Genomic DNA, 19,923 nt, shown 5'->3' with positions numbered 1-19,923 from the left:
TTCTGTAGACGCAACACTCAAAGATCATGTCCAGATGAGTGCATCACCATGACAGGGTCAACATATGAGGAACAGGCCCTCCAGCAATCAGGCACAAGGAATCAAATGCAGGACCTGAGCTGCTACACACATCAAAGCGCTTAACAAATAAGCACAAAGAACTTAGTGAACCAAAACAAAACCATGAAAACAAAATAAAGAAAGAGAAATAAAGCAATGTTGTCTTACTTTGCTGTCACAGACAGAAAATCCAATAATGAGTTGAAGGAGAACTGACATCTGAACTGGAGGAAAGGTGTGTGATGAATCTGAGCAGAACCGAGAAAAAAGGTGTAAGAGTGCGAGACAGATTGAAGGAGAAAGAGAAGGTCCTAATAATGCCCAAGCCAGGACTTGATGCAAGATGTAAAATGACAGCAGACAAGTCATTCATTATTTATAGCCCTCAAGCTGGATGATTTTTTTTCCAGAGCAGGTGAGTGCTGAGGGATCGTGGCACGAAACAAGCAGCCAGTCACAGCCCATTCTCATGACTGTCAGCTAGCCCTGCTGCTAATGCTAACATTAGCAAGAGTCATGCGAGTGGGCGGCTGCCGCTGTCTGTCTGCCTCCTTTCAATTATGATGCCGGGGGCAAAACCCCTGAAACCATGCCAAAAAATAACAAGAGTACTAGCATTAAAACACAAGGAGGCTATCACTGGCAGCTTGGTGGACACAGCAGGCCTTGGGGATGCAAACAATAGAGTGCTTTTTCTTCAGACTCATTCTCCTGAAGGCTGGTGCAAGTTTTGTCAGAAAGGGTTTTGAGAATGATCTTCTGAAAGCCTGGAAGAGTTGTTTCCATCCAAAGAGTAGGATGATCTTAGCTATTTGTAGGCTGACTGTCCAACAAGGCAATAAACACGACACAGTAACAGGTAAAAGTCCAGGTTTTGTTGTTTTGAGGTTTTTGGTGCCAGCAAAACAGCAGCAAGTTTTGACAGAGACAACTTTTTTGGTTTGACCTTGTCTGAGGCAAAATAGTATAGAATCACACCACTTGCACAGTGTTGTGTACTTTTAGATTTGAGCTTCAAGGTACTCTACAGTCCCTAGATACTGAATCCATAAAAAAAAAAAAAACACTTCCATTGTGTTGACATTGTGTTGCAAAATAAAATGACTCTAACCAACTTACAGTGAGCTTCATTCATTCATCCTTCATCTTCAGTAACAAGCTTTATCCCGGTCCAACGAATATTACAGGAACATTGGGTAGGAGGCAGGAATACATCTTTAATGGGATTCCAATTTATCTCACACACACATTAGCGCAGTAATTCAAAGCTAGTCACAGGACCGGAGGCCATGAAGCAATGCTACAGCACCAATGCCAGCTGACAGGAAACTTTATGGATTAAAATATACTGTATATTGTGTATATTGTTTGTTTTAGTTAAACTAATAGATATGCTACTTGGAGCAAGGATACTTCCCAACACTCTTTCTTGGGTAACCTGGATAATCTCATGACAGGAGCAGAGTTGAAGCTACCCCCTACCTTTCAGAGAGTGGCTTTTCTGAACTACCTTGTCTCCACTTCTTTTCTAAATTTCCAAGGGCCTTGGAAGCCAATTTGAAAGCAATCATAAACCAGCATTTAATTATTTGAAATTCTTGTTCCTACAACTCTAGTTCATTTGTTGTCCATAACTGATTATCCAAGGTGTATCTAGAGCCTGTTCTGGATATACACAAGCACAGATTTGCATCTATTCACAATGTAGACTAGCCAGACTATCTAAAGGTGGTGACATGGTAGCACACAGCTTCAGGGTCCATGGTTCATCCTGAGCTTGGGTTACTATCAGTACAAAGTTTAAGTTTCCCCAGGGTTCTCTGGTTTCCTCTCACCTCCCAAAAATATACCAGAAGGTGGATTGGCAACTCTAAATTGCTGCTAGCCGTGAATGAGTGTGTGAATATTTGCCCTGTGATGGACTTGCATCATGCAGTGTGATAGCGTGATAGACTACAGATCTGCTATGACCGTGACCAAAATAACTCACTTAGTGAAGATGAATGAATGAGTAAATAAGTCAACGTACAGACATTTAGAAGGTTTTGGGAAGTGAGATGAAGCTAGACATGGACATGATGGATCAAGCCACAGAACCCTGAAGCTCTAATGCTATAATGTAGCACAATATATAATATCATTTACTTCTAACAGTGTCTCAAAGAATGAGAAGTGAAAACTTCATCAACACACTGTAAGCACTAAAATTCTAGTCAGGGATTAGTGACCACACACACATGTTTACCTATACCCATTTAAAAAATCAGATAGCATGGCTGAATGAGGTATCCTGTCCCTGTCACAGTGAGTTGTATGTTATACCGTTAAAACTACATTCATATGTGTTCTAAAATTGGACATCCCCTGAGGTGGAGCATCGCAATTTTTGGTTCAGCTTTGTCTGGATAATTAAGTAGCCATGCAATGGCCAGGGAATTCCCAGCTGTGGTTCCCTGCTGTTTTGGCCCACAGCAGCTTTAATTACTTGAGCAAACAATCTGCTGTTATCCCGAGTAACGCCTGATGTAAGTCACTCTCAACAGGACAGGTTGCTGAATGAACAGGTGTTACACCAGCACTTCAAAGTAAACGGAAAGGCAATTATTTTTACTATCATTATAAATGTGTAGCGATTTAATAGAATGGCGATAACTGAGTGCTTTCTTACTAAATCAATAGGGGGGAAAATCTAAGTTGGATAAGTAATTAAACAGTCGTAGGCATTAGAGTTTGGGGAGATTATGAGACGTATTCATGTGTGCTTCTGTATACGGGAACTGACTTTGTTATATTGTCTAATTTGTCAAGTAATAGTTAGTTACATTGAAAAAAGTTACTATGGTAGAGTTAATGATATCATCAGTGGACATGGCTAATGATACATTTTTTTCATGAATATAACTTGACTTTAAATATCAAACCTCATCAGATGAAGATAAAAAGGAAGAAGGGAAGCCATTTTCACTGGATGCACCAATAACAGGAACATACTAATCAATATGGGCCCAAGGAGAAGCAAGCAAGCCAGCTAGCTGATGGTCTGTCAGTGAGTGTGGCTTCCTCAGGATCAATTTCCATTAATGGAGCAAAAATAAACAAAATATTGTATATAGCCATATTGTATCTGAAATGTCATTTACTCTATATTAATTTTTTATTTATAAAATGTGCAATACTGTGCTCGGACTCATGCTGTAGAACTGAATATTGACATGGCTGTGATTGCCAAATAACAGCACTCTTGCTTGTGTGATATTGCAAAAGTATATTTGACACTATTCCCTTTCAACTTTCATTTGTCCACATAGAGAATTAAGTGCCGGGAAATGTACTCACTCACAAACAAAATAACTGTCTTTTTGGAATTCCCTAGTAACATTACTTACCTCCCTAATAGGCTAGTAGGCGTCCCCAAATTACATTACATAGAAAAAAAAAAAAACACAATATTTTATCATAACAGAGCTGTATGCTCCAGGGCTCCCAGTCAATCCTGAACTTGAGCTACTCTCTGTGTGAAATTTCTCTGCATGTTTCTGTGTGGGTTTGTTCTTGCACTGGGTTCTCAGATTTCCTCCCACTTACCAAAAACATATTGGTGCATTGGTGACAGTAAATTACGCCTCATTGTGGATGTGTGTATGCATGGTGGCTTGTGATGGATGGTCCTATATTCCCACCTTGATCCTGTTGTTCCCAGGATTGGTTCCATTGTAACCCCAGCTGAATAAATGAATGACACATGCCAAAGTTAATGTATTGGTAGCGTATGATGTCCACGCTATAATGTATCTGACGTAAAAAATTGTTTTCTTAGTAGATATAATATCATTTAATAAAATATACTAAACCTGATGCCGATGGTTCACCGCTGAACAGAATTCAGCATAAATGCACGGCTTCCCATTGATCCCAATACACATTACTAACTATGACTTCATCTGTATTTAGAAATAAAAATGTACCTTTCAGGTCTTGTTAAAAGAAATTAGACATGTAAGAATAAAGTGAATATGACATTTGGTTTCTTTGCATCTCAGCGTAATATCTAACGCATGCTTGCTTTTTTAAAAAATAAATAAATAAATAAAACACTTAAAAACGACAGTCTTGTTTTCCCCCGAAATGTTCACATCCTCTTGTTAAATTACAGGCACCTTAGGAAAAGAACATCACAGTGCTACATAAGTGCTATGAGATCACTGAACTGTTCAGGCAGCACCATGAAAACGATGCATTATCTACCAAATCAGTTCAAACCTGTCATCTTGTGACAGTGACAATATGTCACCCCTTGGATATAACTTTAGTCGGAGCAATCAATATAATTCGGTTGAGATCTGTGCAGTTCTGAGGTCTGCTGATGCTGGTGAGTGTGTCTGAGTGGCTGATCTAAATCTGGCAGCCCATCTGGGAGAGCTCACTGTGGGATTAGTGCAGGACACACTGTGCTCGACAGAGAGACCTGCTGTGTCTTCGAGATGACTCCAAACCAGGACAAACAGCTGATCTGAGTCCACATAAGGTCACGATTCATACGAGGAAAAAGCACTGTCGTGCCTGTACTCCAAATGGACAGAACAAGACTCTTAAAATAAAATCATAACAATATGCAAATACTAACTCCGATTAATAATTCATTCTGACATTTGCAAAAGCGTGACAAACTTTCCCTGTCAAATTTTCACGATGATCTCTCCAACTTATTTGAATGCTGAGGCATCACTCATTCGGTATTTTCCAACAATCTGTAGAATATCATGTGCATCAAGCAGGTCCAGGATTCCCAAATCTGGTCCTCAGGGAGACCAGCAACTCCACATTTGTATTATTTAGCTCCAACTCCAAGCAGATAAGGCACAGAAACACTACTTTATCATTCCCTCAGGTATCATAGGAGTTAGAGAAGAAGCTGGAGAGAGAAAAAAAATGTAAGCAGTTGGATGGAGAAGAAACACAGATGCAGAGGAATAAGAATAATAATTTCTTTAAAAGGTAGCATACAGAAATATCGTTTTAAACCACTTCTTCCCAAATTGCCCCTTAGATGTCTATAAAATAAAATATTTACAATAAAAGTACACCGGTGACCATTGTAGCTTTCAATGGAAATAAAATATAGCCTTTCAGTTTTGCTGGATGGCTCCAATGTGCAGGAGTATTATCAAGAAATTATAGCACACTGGTGTATTTTGCCACTGCAATGACATACTCCTTCAATAAAAAGACATTGCAGAACTGCTGTCCTCTGTATCACAATGATACAGAGGACAGCTCTGTAACTGTAGGCCATTTATTAACACAGTACACCCCCCCCCAAAGCTACTCCATTTCTGTAAATGTAATGGAAACTTTATAATCAGTACATTGACAAACAGCAGGGAAATACACTTGACCTCTATGCAACCCTGCTTTATATAGACTATATCGTCAAAGGTTTATGGACACCTGACCATAACCATAGCGCTCATATGTGTTTGTTGAATATCTCATTCCAGATTTTGAAATGATAATGTTGTTTGTTGAAGCAAAAAAGTTATCCAATACTAGGCCTGTGTGATAATATATTTGCCCCCGTAGTTACTACTTCTCCAAATATATGAAACTGCATTCATAATGTGGTTCAGCTGGCCTGATTACTGCTAACCTTGTTCTATCAAATCAACACTTCAATGGAACTTTTTCAACAGCATGAAGTTGGTTAAAAGGTCTTACCCAGTAACACATTATGCTGAAATTGTAAGAAATTCCAGAAATGATGAGGAAGAAGGTGATTGAAATACATCAGGCTGGGAAGGGTTACAAAGCTATTTCAAAGGCTCCAAAGGACCATTATCTCCAAATGGAAAAACTCAGCACAGTAGTGAACCTTCCCAGAAGTGTCTGGCCTTCCAAAATTCGTCCAAGAGCACAGTAACGACTCATCCAGGAAGTCACAAAAGAGCCAAGGACAACATCAAAGGAACTACAGGACTCTCTTGCATCAATAAAGGTCACTATTCATGACTCCGCTATCAGAAAGACACTGGGTAAAAATAGCATCCATGAAAGAGTGGCAAGGTGAAAACCACTGCTAACCCAGAAGAACGTTAAGACTCGTCTGAATTTTGACAAAACACACCTTGATGATCCTCAAACCTTTTGGGAGAATGTTCTGTGGACTGATGAGTCGAAAGTGGAACTGTTTGGAAGACGGGGGTCCTGTTACATCACCAAACTAAACCAAACACAGAATTCCATAAAAAGAACATCATACCTACCAAGCATGGTGGTGGAAGTGTGATGGTGTGGGGATGCTTTGTTTTTCAGGGCCTGGACAACTTACAATAATTGAAGGAAACATGAATTCTGTTCTTTCCAGAAAATCCTAAAGCAGAATGTCCGGTCTTCAGTCCCTAAATTGAAACTCAAGTGCAACTGGATTATGCAACACGACAATGATCCAAAGCAGAGGAGTAAAGTAGTAGTCCTGGAAGTGAGTGAAAGACTGATCTCCAATTGAAAAATTTGGTTGCAGTTACTGCTGCTATAGGTGGCACAAACAGATTTTACGTTTAAGATTTTACAGTTAGTTTTTCACATGGGTGTTGGATAACATTTTTTTTTCGTCAGTAAAATAAATAACTGCATTCTGTGTTTACTCAGGCTGCCTTTGTTTTATGTTGTATTTCGTTTGAAGATCTAAAACTATTTAGAAATCACGATTGGGGCAAGTACTTTTTCACAACACTGTACCATATAGTGTACTATGCAACAGATTTTGAGTCTTTTAGAAGTCCTTTGAGCCTGTTCAGTTAAGTGATTCATTCAGTTGAGTAGTGTTTAATAGCTAATAATTGTTGCTATTTTGTTTTATTTGTTTTACATATGATTGTACGTCTATGCAATGAAGCACTGGACATCTCCAGCTTAGCCTGGATGAGCTTGAGCTCAAACACAACTCACTGACCTCAGCTGATGCACTGAATGAGAACATGAGAATGTATGCACGTGATTGATTTTATATATGTGTAGAGCAACAGATATTGTCACCAAGCTGCTTTACAGAAATCAAGATCTTTAATAACAAAAGTCAGAGGAAACAATGGCATAAAAAAAAGACTCAAAAGGGATCCCATCCTGCATCAGCAGCAATTAAACAGAAGGAATGACTGGGGTATATGGTATTGAACATGGTAGTGTATATGGCAGTGACCGATTTAGACCCCATTTGTTCACTCATTAAACTCACTAGAGACTCATTCAAAAAGATTTGCTTTTGAATCAAAAATATCTACTGTGTACTGTGTGTACCTGTACACTGTGGAGTTAGTGAGCACAAGCTTGTGATTTCAAATGCCAAGATTTTTTTTTTTTTTTTTTACACTTTTACTTTTTTAAGTTACTAGTGGTTTGTGGTTTCTTGGTAACATGACATGTCGCACATGTCTTATTACCTTTGAGAGAGAGCACAAGACAGAGAGAGAGAGAGAGAGAGAGAGCGTGAGAGAGAGAGAGACAGACAGAGAGAGAGAGGCTGGTGAGGGAACAACTGTTTATAGCTGCTATAATGTAAATGCTAACAGGAACTAACTTCTTTCCCAGACGTTCCAAAACGTTAAATTTAGCTAAATGTTTTTTAATCAATACAAAATTGTTCATGTTGGAAAAATGCTGTGGTATAGTAATTAAAATAAAACACTTTTTGAAAATTCCTCATTTATTAGTGCTGCTATTGGAAAATAAATCAACAGCACCCTACTCCACTCCATGTTTTGTTTTTTTGTTTTTTCCACTTACAGTACATACTCTATACTAAGATTGTGTAAATGTGATTTGTGTTGAGTATATCTCATATGGTGATCTTTCATAAATGTACATAGTATACGCTAGATGAGAGATGCTTTGTTTTCTGCAGTACAATAAGCCACTGTTGTAGGCTGAAATGGGAAACATCAGTATCTAATGCACTGTAATGTAACAGGTGCTCAGCTATGCCACAGAAACTGCCTCATATGCAAGAAGCACTTTCTGTGTTTGTTTGCGGATGCCGTCGTGTTTCAGGTTGCCTTGCCCCTAATTGTCCTAATCAATTCCTCATTGTCCTGTGCAATTAGGCAGCAATCTGGAGAAAACACACAGGCTTCACTTTAACTTTGCATCAGCCTTGCAAATTACACAGGAGAGGAAGCTCCTGTTTTAATTTTGGACCGGCACATTCGCCGATGTTGACGTTTCTTTTCTAATTGACCCTGGGGTCAAATGGAGACTGAGATAATATTTTGTTAAAATATTCTCATTTCCTGGGGAGTCGCATTTCCATAGCACTTCGCCTCATGCTTAATTTATTACTTTTCTTACAATTACCTTGGAAGTGACATCCATACTGTCGGCTTCTTCTTTCACAGAACAGTTTAGTAAATATCAAACCGTATCTATTATTAATAAACCTAAACCAAAAACTTGCCTTTATATTTTTAGTTGAATAATTTATGCTTTTAAAAGACTTGGCGCGAGAGACATTTTAGATGTTGTGCACTCTGAAAAAATGAAGCTGGTTCTTTTTTTTTTTAAACTTGCCAGTATTAAAGTATCAAAATTCACCAACTCAGGGAATGATGTCATTTAAACAACAAATATTCTTTGAACTAACAAAAGAGGTTAAAGACATTTTAACCACTAAATTTAATATAAAAAGCAATGTAATGTAATTTCCCATTTGAATCAGCCAGGGATGTTATTTTCTTTGATACCATATGATAGCAGTCATCAAAATGGCAGATTGCAGTCCAGCAAAGTACACTATATGGCTAAAAATTATACCTATTACATACAGCAAGCCCATTTTATATATACCCCATATATAATCCATCTCCAGACTGTTGCAACGTAGTTGGAACTACACGATTGTATAGAATGTGTTTGCTAAAGCGTTAAGATTTTCCTTCACTCGAATCAAACATGATCCAGCATGACAATGCCCCTGTACACAAAGCAAGGTTGGGTGTCCACAAACTTTTGGCTGTATAGTGTATTTCAAGCATTCAAAAAAAAAAAAATACTGCAGCACTAGACTACTGCAATGACTAGATGTAGTTTGGTGACTCCAACATGAACCATCCCAATATCTGTAAGAGCTCCTCTGTTGCAGCCAGGCACATGCATTTACGTAAAACCGATGTCTCATCTGTTCAGAATCAGTGGCGCTTGTCAAAAGTGATAACATGAAGCTCCACTACAAAGCAAAACATAACCACACACGAATACGTGTGTCTTATTTATATCCAGGAACTAATCACTAAAGCATTAAAATGTATCCGTCATCACTAATAAGTCATGTTACTTATTTCAAATATTCATTACGTCAGAATGATCAATTATCACAAGTATCACAGCATTAACATGTACACTGTTAACATTTCAAAGGACACGTGAATATTTACATTTTGCCAGCTATCACATGTTTAAAATGTCCCACGAGTGTTTACTTTTTGTCCTTTGGTCAATTGTCCTTTGTCGTCTTAGTTCCCTTATAATCTGTTTAAACACAACGTCAGCAGAGATATGGTATTGTTGTGTAATGATTTTGCATCTTGTTTTCCAGATTTTATTATTCAGTGTGCAGATTACTAGCCAAAGAAAGTTTTCCGTAGTTTTTGGCAAACGTTCAGATTTCAGATGATGGATTTTTCATTTTATTTTACATTTATTCCAATGTTTACCATCATGTTATCCAAGTAAGTAAGTCCTTACATTGAGTTAATGATTTATTAGGTATCGGGTAACTAATAACCTGCCGACTCAGTCTATACAATCAATTAAGAACCATTTTTGAGTTTGCTCTTCCAATACACATTCAACCCCTATTTATCAAGAAGGTTAGTGTGAAGCTCTAAAATTTGTAGATCATCTAACACTGCATGAACCCTATCCTTCCATCTATTCTTCTCTTTTTTCCCAATATAGATCTCTCATCACCTACTTCTTCTCCTTTTCCTCTCCTCTTTCTCCAATATAGATCTCCAGTCATCCTGTTCTCTTCTTGCAATATGGATCTCAGTCACCTTCTACTCCTGTCATTCATGTTTCTCCAATGTGGGTGGCCCTTCATCCGCTACTCTTCTCTTCTCTTTCTCCAATGATGATCTCTACCATCTTCATTTTCCTTCCCTTCCCCTTTCTCAAGTGCACAAGTCGTGCAAATGTCTTATGCAACCTACATTTTAGTCTATATAGCAGCATGGTGTTGCAGTGGGTAGAATTGCTGCTTCATCACTCCAAGAACCCTGGTTCGATCTTGAGCTCGGATTACTGTCTATGTGGAATTTCTGAGCGTATTCTTCTAGTGGGTGTGGGTTTCCTCCAGGTATTGCTGTTATTCCCATCACCCACAAACATGCCAGTAGGTGGATTGGTTACACTAAATTACCAGTTGGTGTAAGTACCGTGTGTGTGTGTGGGGAGTGCCCTGAGATGGACCAGCATTCCATCCAGGGTGGAAACTTTCCTAGCTCCCAGTGTTCACAGGATAGGGTCCAGAACCACCTTTTTGTATTTTGTTAAGTAATAGATCACATTTCTGGGATTGTACTTGTAGAAGAACTTTATCACGTTCTCCAAGAAGACTGGAACAACCTACCGGTCAATTTCCAGTTACAGCTGTCCTATATCATTTCCATCTCTTCTTCTTCTAATATACTGTAGTTTCCCATAATCCTCCTCTCTTCTTCTATAAAACAGTAGGAGCCCCATTACTTACAGCATTTCTTGCCTCTCTTTCCAATATACAGTCTATATCCATTTATCCCATCATCCTATCCTCTCTTGTCTCTTCCAGTACAAGTCCACCATCATCCTCTTCTCCCAGCTTTCTTCTAATCTTCTATTCATACAGGTATATTCTCAAACTCTTTCTCTCCTGTCCTCTTCTCTCCTGTCTTCGACATCCTCTTTTCCTCCTCTAATTCCAGTCTCTTACCATGCTCCATTCTCTACTTCTCCTCTACTATAGACGCCCCTTTGTCTTATTTTCCTTTTCCTCCAGTGTCGGCATCATCTCTCTCGTTTTTCTACATTACTGGCATCCCATCGTCCTCCTCTCTTTTTCTCATCGCATTATCCACCTTTTTTTCTATTTTTGCAAAGCAGGTCTCCCATTTTCCTCCTCTTCTCACCCTCCTCCCCTTTTACTCCAAAATACATCTTCACATCCAACAATGTTAACAAGAAAAACCTAGCAGGCAGAGAAAAACACAAAAAAACAAACTGAATTTTACCACAAAAAAAAAACAAAAAAACAACTAGCATATGTCGGTGAACAAGACGTTTTTGGGTTGTTGTTTTTTTTTTTTTTTTCTTCAAATGTGAGCCAAGCAACAGTGAAAAGAAAAAAAAAAACAGTAAGGCAAAGTCTGGTGTGAACGCTACTTAAGAATAAGCAACCCCTCTATTGTGATCTTTTTTCTTACCAACCAAAGAGACCACAGTCCCACCCACTTTGTTTCTTTTGGCTGACAAGACCGAATTCACAGGACAAAGTTCATCTAGATAAAGTTGGCATGACGTAAAAGTAACCACTACCAGAAGTAAAAGTGTGTCTTTTACTTTCAAGTTCAACATTTTTTTTTCCTTTTAGTAAATTGTTTTTTTTTTTATTGTTGTTGTTATTGTTTTGCTGAGTGAATTATATTGCTACTTTGGCTTAAAAAGCAGAAATGCATAGCTTTCATATGCCTTCCATATCATTGTAGCAAAAAGGTCTAAAATAATCAATTCTATGGATAAACCATAGTTGTTGATACCTCTGCACATCTCTTATGACCTTTCCCTGCTCCTCTCGTTCTCCAGTGCTGGTCACATCCATCTTCACCTCTCTTCATATTGCTTTGGAAGCAGGAAACCACCTGCCTAGTAGTATTGACTTATAGTAGCCTTGTCCTACTAGCCTTCTTCCCATAATTTCTGATTCATCATCAAGCTCAAACAACACCATGCTGAACAACTAGAGTCCCATCAATAATATATTTCCAACCACAGTGATGGAGGAGAAATGATCTTGGCCAAAATGACTTACCACTTTACTCTATAGAGACCAACAATATCTAAGATTGGCAGGTTGCTGCAAGCACACAATTTGACAAGCACTTGGCTCAAGCCCAAATAGCCCCCTACTGGGCATATAGTGCACTTCATTTGGTGTACAAGCCATTATTTCCTACCCTATGTAATATAGAGAGTCATGAGCCATTTGGGATTCAGTGCTTGTCCTAAACGCTTCATCCTCTGTTTTAATATCCAGCCACCTGCCACAGCGCTGATGTGATTCACACCTGGGTGAACTTCATTGATCTTCTATCACACTGTTGATTGCAATCACCAACAGACAGAGCAGATAAAAGGGACATCACAGATCAGGACCACACAGTTAATGAAAGGCGCTTAATTTTTTTGGTACACGGTGGTGTGCTTGATAAATTACATCACCTAGTGGATATCAGAAATGAGCTAGGTTGGGTAGTAATGGACTACATGCTGTATGGATTACATAATCTGATATCAAAAACCATGTATTTGTAATCAGGGGAGGATGCCTTTGAGAATATGAATAATCAGATTCAAGGTACTTATTTATGGAATGCTTAATGTGTGGATTTAAAAACAATTCCCACGATACGATTTGTACGAACCTGAGCTAAATCTAACCACACAACACACTAAATCATTTGAAATGGAACCGATTTCTCATGAGATAAGTACAACTTAAGTACATTTTCCATGTCAGTGAATCACAGTCTATCGATCTGTGATTAGCCAGAGGATCCGGAGCCAAAAAAAATAAAGACTTCACAGAAATATACATCTTCAAATTACAATGGAATTCAATATACTGTACATTTACTAATTCATTTACAAAACAGTAAAAAGAGTTGAATGTACTTTGGTTTATGAAACGAATCAAATGAAGAAGTTTGACAGATGGAATAATAGATAGATAGATAGATAGATAGATAGATAGATAGATAGATAGATAGATAGATAGATAGATAGATAGATAGATAGATAGATGAGGGGGAGATGCATGAATAAGCTGTTTTATAATTGTATAACTTTAAAACACACATATGACATGCTGGCTATGTTTGGACACATTCTACAGATAAGTCGAGACAGTTTCATTTAAATGAGATCGTATTTCTTTACTTAATTCTTCTCCGTGTTTATTTTTTCTACAGACTTTCCACTGACTTCAGAATCCCCAGTGTTAAATTAACACTTTACAGTATTCCTTTGTGTTCAGCTGGAATTAAAAGAACCCTGGAGGTGTTAATTCAACACTGGGGACTTTGGTGTTTAACCAAGCAGCCCCCTACTGTTCTAGCACTAAAGAGTCTAAGGCCTCGCCCCGCCTCCATTTTCTTTTCTTCTTCTTAAACTAATCACAGGTCCTTAGGGGCTGTAGCCCAGTGGAGTGTGCATGAGTGGGTGTTCTAGTTCCCAAACGAGAAACGCCATCTCTCTTTATTTATGCCTGAACCGACAGAAAGGACAGAACCGAACCCAACAGATGCCCTATGACAGATTCATACTATAGATGATACAACAAGAGGAGTCTGAGAGCACAGAGTAGTATAAAATCAGCTACGAGAGTGTGCTCAGTCTTATATTGCATAGACTAAAGAGTGTATAGGAGAAGACAGATGTACCCTGTATGAGAGCACAAAGAAGTAGTGGAGACTAAAATGAGTAGGGAGCATGCTGAGGAGTGTAAGAGCATATAGAGCTGTCTAGAGAGTGCAAAAAGAATTCATAGAGAAATCTGAAGTGCAAGGAGAGGAGATGGAGAGACCAAAGTGCAGAGAAAAACGTGAGGGCTCTAAAGGGTGCATGAAGGAGGATACAAAGCAAATCATGGGTGTTCTCTGAGAGCTCATAGGGAACTATGAAAGCTTATATGGTCTAAAACATGCAGAGAGGAGTCTAAGAGCGCAAAAGGGTGTCTAAAGTGAGTACTAAAGTGTATGAGTGAATAGATTGTAATAGATTGTGATATTGTGAGCATGTGAGGGTGCAGAGAGGAGTGTTAGAGCTGTCTAAAGAGTGCACAAAACGAGACTAAAAAGCTCTTAGAGCTCTCTATATAGCGCAGAGAGGAGTGCAAGAAAGCACAGGAGAAAAAGAAAAAGAAAAAGAAAAAAGATGACGCTGCATAGAGGAGTATAAGCCGGAACAAAGCACTTGTAAGGAGTGTGAAAGTGCGCACTGGAGTGAAAGAACGTGTACAGCTGTGTAAAGAGTGCAGCGCGCGTGAAACATTTCAGAGCTGTTTAAGAGAGGAGTCCAGAGCAAACAGAGGTGTCTGTGAGCTCGTATAGGAGTGTGAGAGAGCGCAGAGGGGTGTGAGGAGTGTGGGGAGTGTGATCTCGCGCAGAAGGGGGTGGAACGGAGGGGGTGTGGATACGAGTGGTGCTTTCAGCAAAGGCTGGTGCTGAAACGCGTTCAGCTGCGGAGGAAATCAGAGCTTCATTCAGCATCGGCACAGCCCAGCAGCACACACACACACACACACACATACACACACACGCGCGCGCGCGCGCTCCTACTCCAGCACTCCTGAGCGGACAACCCAGTGCAGAGATGATCCGAGCCGACTCGGAGTAAAGGACTGAAGTCACGATAACCGGAGAGATTGCAGACTGATGCGAAATCGAGACAAAGCGTCCGGGAACAAAGTTCGCAACTCGGAAGGGACACGGAACCCTGAACCCATCACGGAATTCTGTGAACACTCTCGGACCAAAGCAGAGACACTGAGGACGCTGTCCGAGGCTGGTGATTTTGAGTATAGTCTTCTTTGTTTGTTTGTTTTGTTTTGTTTTGTTTTGATCTGTCCTGCTTTGGAGAGGCGCTGAAGGAAGAATTGGCCATCCGGACCGGTGCGTCGCGAGCGCGCAGCTTTTTAACCAGAGCGAGAAGATTGGAGCAAGATGCTGCAGTTTTGCATCGCTCTTATCCTTTTAGGAACAGGTAAGAGCTTTGGGGTTTCTTTTAGGGTTTTTTTATTTTTTTATTTTTATTAAATGGTTTGATTTCCTCTGCACGGCAGTACTCTAAGGTGTCACATTGTAGCATGGATTAAATGGCCAGGGTTTGGGGGTTTTGTCTTATTTCCCAGGACGCGCTGCGTCAAACCAGTACCACCACTCTTACAGCAGTGTTTTTCCCAGTTCTGGTACTGGAGTGAGACCTCGCACCCTTCATCAGAGTGCTTTATCAGCTTTAACTGGAATTCTTAGTTCATCGGGAAGCCCTTAATCGGGTTAAATGTCTGTTAAATCGAGCGAAAAGACGAATGTGATGAAGCGGTATTGTTCGCGCATTTTTAGCGTCTGTCTATTGTAACGTATGTGTGTGCGGGTGTGTGTGTGCGTGTGTGTGTGTGTGTGTGTAGCCCAGGTTATTAATGGGTTCAGAATGAATGGTACGATGGAAAAACTTTCGTCATTGAGGCTGTTGATTTTATTTGATTAGTTCAGACTGCAATCGGTTTAAGGTTTGGTGTGTGTGTGTGTGTGTGTGTGTGTGTGTGTGTGTGTGTGTGTGTGTGTGGACTATGAGAGAGAGAACTCTTAAACTGCTTAAAAGGCATAGTGCAGCTCACACATCACACATGTGTTACTGCAGTAGGGGATGTATCTATCTATCTATCTATCTATCTATCTCTCTCTCTCTCTCTCTCTCTCTCTCTCTCTCTCTGTCTATCTACCTATCTATCTATCTGTCTATCTATCTATATGGGACCTTGGGCTGCGTGCGTTCCTGCGCGCGCGTGTGTGAGAGAAAGAGAGAGACAGAGAGAGAGAGAGAGAGAGAGAGAGAGAGAGAGAGATTAATAAACGGATGAGCTCTCGATGAGTTACAGTGCACAAACAGATCATTTAGGTCATGATAAACTTTATAACCCTCCAGCTATTCATTTAACATCTTTGCATCTGTGCCCCAGTATTGCCAAAAAAAGAAAGAAAGAAAGAGAAGAAGAAGAAGAAGAAGAAGAAGAAGAAGAAGAAGAACACACAGAGAGAGAGAACTCTGAGCAAAATGTAGATTATAAATGTATCCACGGAGGAAATAAAGCGCGTTCAAACTTAACGCCGGAGGGTTATATTCGCACACAGAGCCGAGGAAAGAGGACACACACGCCCGCGCGCGTGCGCGCATCTTAATAATTTCATAGGCATGCCAGGGATAATACGCTATCTCTTTCAAACAGAATAATGTAGCGACATTATATAAATATTGAGAAGTGTGTGTTAGGCTCGAGTGGAGGTGGCACACTTTTCTGTGCTTTCAGGGCGACATCCTCAGGGAAAGCAGTGATGGCATTTTTTATTAAAATCATTAAAGTAGCATATTGATCAATTCACTGTTTGATTGAACAGATCTGGGGTAATAGAGTAGGTCGGTAGGAGGTGATATCTGAACAGTTTAAACGACTTCATCTGAAGCGCCTTTCTTTAGCTGTTGTGTTTACATTGCCCTTTGTTAGCAACTTTATACCATTTGCTGTGGACTTTTAGTGAGTTTCTCAGCAGAAAGCAGGTATATTGCTCCGAACTGACAGACTTTCTGAGCAGATGTTAACTACATTCTGTGCTTGCCTCAGCGCAATAGTTTCCCTAACAGCTGCTGCTTGTGTGAGTTCAGAGAGAGAGAGCAGGTTCGTGACCAGTTGCCAACAGGCGGGAGCCCAGTAATCACCAATCACTGATCACCACTGCCCAGCAACTACCAATCACTGATCACCACTGCCCAGCAACCACCAATCACTGATCACCCCTGCCCAGTAACCACCAACCACCTATCACCACTGCCCAGCAACCACCAATCACTGATCACCACTGCCCAGCAACCACCAATCACTGATCACCACTGCCCTGTAACTACCAATCACTGATTACCACTGCCCAGCAGCCACCAATCACTGATCACCACTGCACCGCAACCAACAATCACTGATCACCACTGCCCAGCATACACCAATCACTGATCACCACTGCCCAGCAACCACCAATCACTGATCACCACTGCACCGCAACCAACAATCACTGATCACCACTGCCCAGCAACCAACAATCACTGATCACCACTGCCCAGCAACCACCAATCATTGATCACCACTGCCCAGCAACCACCAATCACTGATCACCACTGCACCGCAACCAACAATCATTGATCACCACTGCCCAGCAACCACCAATCACTGATCACCACTGCCCAGCAACCACCAATCACTGATCACCACTGCCCAGCAACCACCAATCACTGATCACCACTGCTTAGCGACCAATCACTGATCGCCACTGCTTAACGACCAATCACTGATCACCACTGCTTAGTGACCAATCACTGATCACCACTGCTTAGCGACCAATCCCAGCCACGACTAATTTTCTACAAATTCCTCTGTCCCTCCTTTTAAAATGGAAGTTGTATCTTAGCTATAATAATAAAGCAAAGCAACAGATTTGTAAGCAATCACAAGTTGTGTTGTATGAATATGCAAATGAGTGTCTGACATCACTTAGTGTTTTCCTTAGCTTTGTCTTAAATGCTGTATTTTGTAAAAGTGTAAGTCACTCACGTCCCTTATAGTTTTGCACTTGTGGGCATGCACTGTCCAACATAGTTATATAATGTGTACACATCACTTTATGTACTAGGCTTTGTTAGCAGATTAGCAAAGCAAGCTAACTGTACTAGCTACGTACACTCTCCAAGGCCATTAGAGACCGTTGTGATTTAATTTTGCTAAATGCCCGATGCATCAAACACTACAGATGCAAATTCAAGAGTAACATTTTACACTGGACTTTCTGAGGTTTTAAAGTCAGCAGTTGTTCCGGTGGATGTAAGGGTCAATAAAATATTAAATAACATTTTCAACATTCAAAACAGGTATTTACCTCACAGGTGATGATGATGTTGATGCTTTGCTGCATTATCCTGTTAGCTAGCTATCAATATGACTGCACAGAGTTTGAAGTAAATTAAGCTAATAAATTGCTACAAGGAATTGCTCCTATTGTTGTTGTCAATGTTCAAGTGTTCCAGTTAAGAAATCTGCTTCACACACTTGTCACCCTGCGTCCCTTTGTGTTGCCAGTGGCCACTTGTTCATAAAACGAAGGAGTCGACTAGAGTGTGCTGAAATCCCCTGAGGAAACAGGGTCTTTGAGCGTGTACTAGCTAGTTTCCTTTGAAAAGTCTTGGTAAGTATGAGCTATGATGTTACAAAGCTTATGAGCAGCTTTAATAAGGGTGTTTGAGCAGGAAGTCACCAAACTGCGCTAGACAGTAAACATACTATTGTTACATGAATACACTGTAAATGAAATGAACCAATCACACCTTTGCCTTTGAAAAACTGCATCACACATCTCCGTCACGTCATCAAAGTAGGACCGATCACTTCAGAAGCCTCCTGGAATTATGAGATTGAATAGCTTCTGATGTTCACACCCTCAAGAACACAATGGTTTGTGACACATCAATCTTTCCAGCGCTCTATTTTGTACCTGCCTCGTGTGTTTTTGTTTCCCTACCTTCCCACCAAATGTTTTATTCATCGTCTGTATTATTAACGGCGGCATTGATTCAACTCGAGATAAAGGCTTCAAATCCCCTCAATCACTCCCAAAAGTGCAACCAATTAAAATGCTTTCGGCCAACGCTCTGGTAAATGAATATGAAAAAAAAACAAACAAAAAAAATCCCCAAATGTTTACTGGCTGTTAAGCTGCACTTTCTCTCCCTCTCTCTGTGTCTTTTTGATAAATGAGAGCAGAGTATTGACACGGATGGAGGCTGTAATTAAATTTAAATGTGAAATCAGGATGTGCACCGTCAGACTGTGAGGCAAAACAAAAAAAAATATTAGTGGGGAATGTTAATAAAAAGCCTGCCTGACCAAACTGACAAACAGAACTTGGATAAAGCTAAGCTCTGGCTGACACAGAGAGAGAGAGAGAGAGAGAGAGAGAGAGAGAGAGAGAGAGAGAGAGAGAGAGAGAGAGAGAGAGAGAGAGAGAGAGAGAGAGAGAGAGAGAGAGATAGATAGAGAGTGAGACAGACAGAGTGAGAGGTAGATATATAGATAGATAGAGAGATAGATAGATAGATAGATAGATAGATAGACAGAGAACAAAAGAAAGAAAAAATAGGGAAAAGGAATACATTTTCTCAATTTCCAGGGACAAAATGAGAATTTGAAAACAATTAAACCAAAATGAAGGTCATAAATGAATAACAAATAAATGCACAGGACAATAGTGACTGAAGAAACAAAATACAACTAAACAAAAGTGTGTGTGTGTGTGTGTGTGTGTGTGTGTGTGAGTATGTATATATATATATATATATATATATATATATATATATATATATATATATATATATATATATGGCAGATTTAATCAACAAAGAACAAGTAATTGACTGATTGATTGAATTAATTGATAGATTTTTTTTTTAATAAGTAGATAAATAGCCTGTCAAAAGCAACAGTGGATGAATAAATAAATATTTAGGTGCAGTACATGATCATTCACTTTTTTTGTACCCGACAAGATGTGTGCAGACACAAAAGTGCGCTTTCAAACAGTTTCCCCATATTGCATTTCACGTGTGGTTTTTCCAGTCAGATGACACCCATGTGTGTGTGCGTGTGTGTGTGCGTGTGTGCACGTGTGTAAGCTGGTAGCAGACTGTTCGTTGACAGACTGGCAGCAGCTGCTCCAGGAGGAGTGCTGAGGTTCTCACATACTCCCAGATGGCCACTACTCATCTCACCTGACATCTACACAGTGCTATGTTCCTCACAGTGCGTAG

General features: G+C 39.9%; 1 protein-coding gene across 1 annotated transcript in view; it reads left to right on the top strand.

Annotated features, from left to right (window-relative positions):
* Window positions 1-14,494: 14,494 nt before the first annotated feature.
* Window positions 14,495-19,923, top strand: part of kirrel3l (kirre like nephrin family adhesion molecule 3, like) — a 48,142-nt gene continuing 42,713 nt past the window's right edge. Inside the window, exon 1 of the mRNA XM_017491293.3 lies at window positions 14,495-15,063. Within this exon, the coding sequence (XP_017346782.1) occupies window positions 15,024-15,063 (40 nt within the window). The 5' untranslated portion in view covers window positions 14,495-15,023. The remainder of the gene's footprint in view (window positions 15,064-19,923) is intronic.

This window comes from Ictalurus punctatus, chromosome 17, assembly GCF_001660625.3.
Source record: "Ictalurus punctatus breed USDA103 chromosome 17, Coco_2.0, whole genome shotgun sequence".
Lineage (NCBI taxonomy): Eukaryota > Metazoa > Chordata > Actinopteri > Siluriformes > Ictaluridae > Ictalurus > Ictalurus punctatus.
The sequence above is the reverse complement of the archived record's forward strand: the minus strand, read 5'-3'. Positions and strand labels throughout refer to the sequence as shown.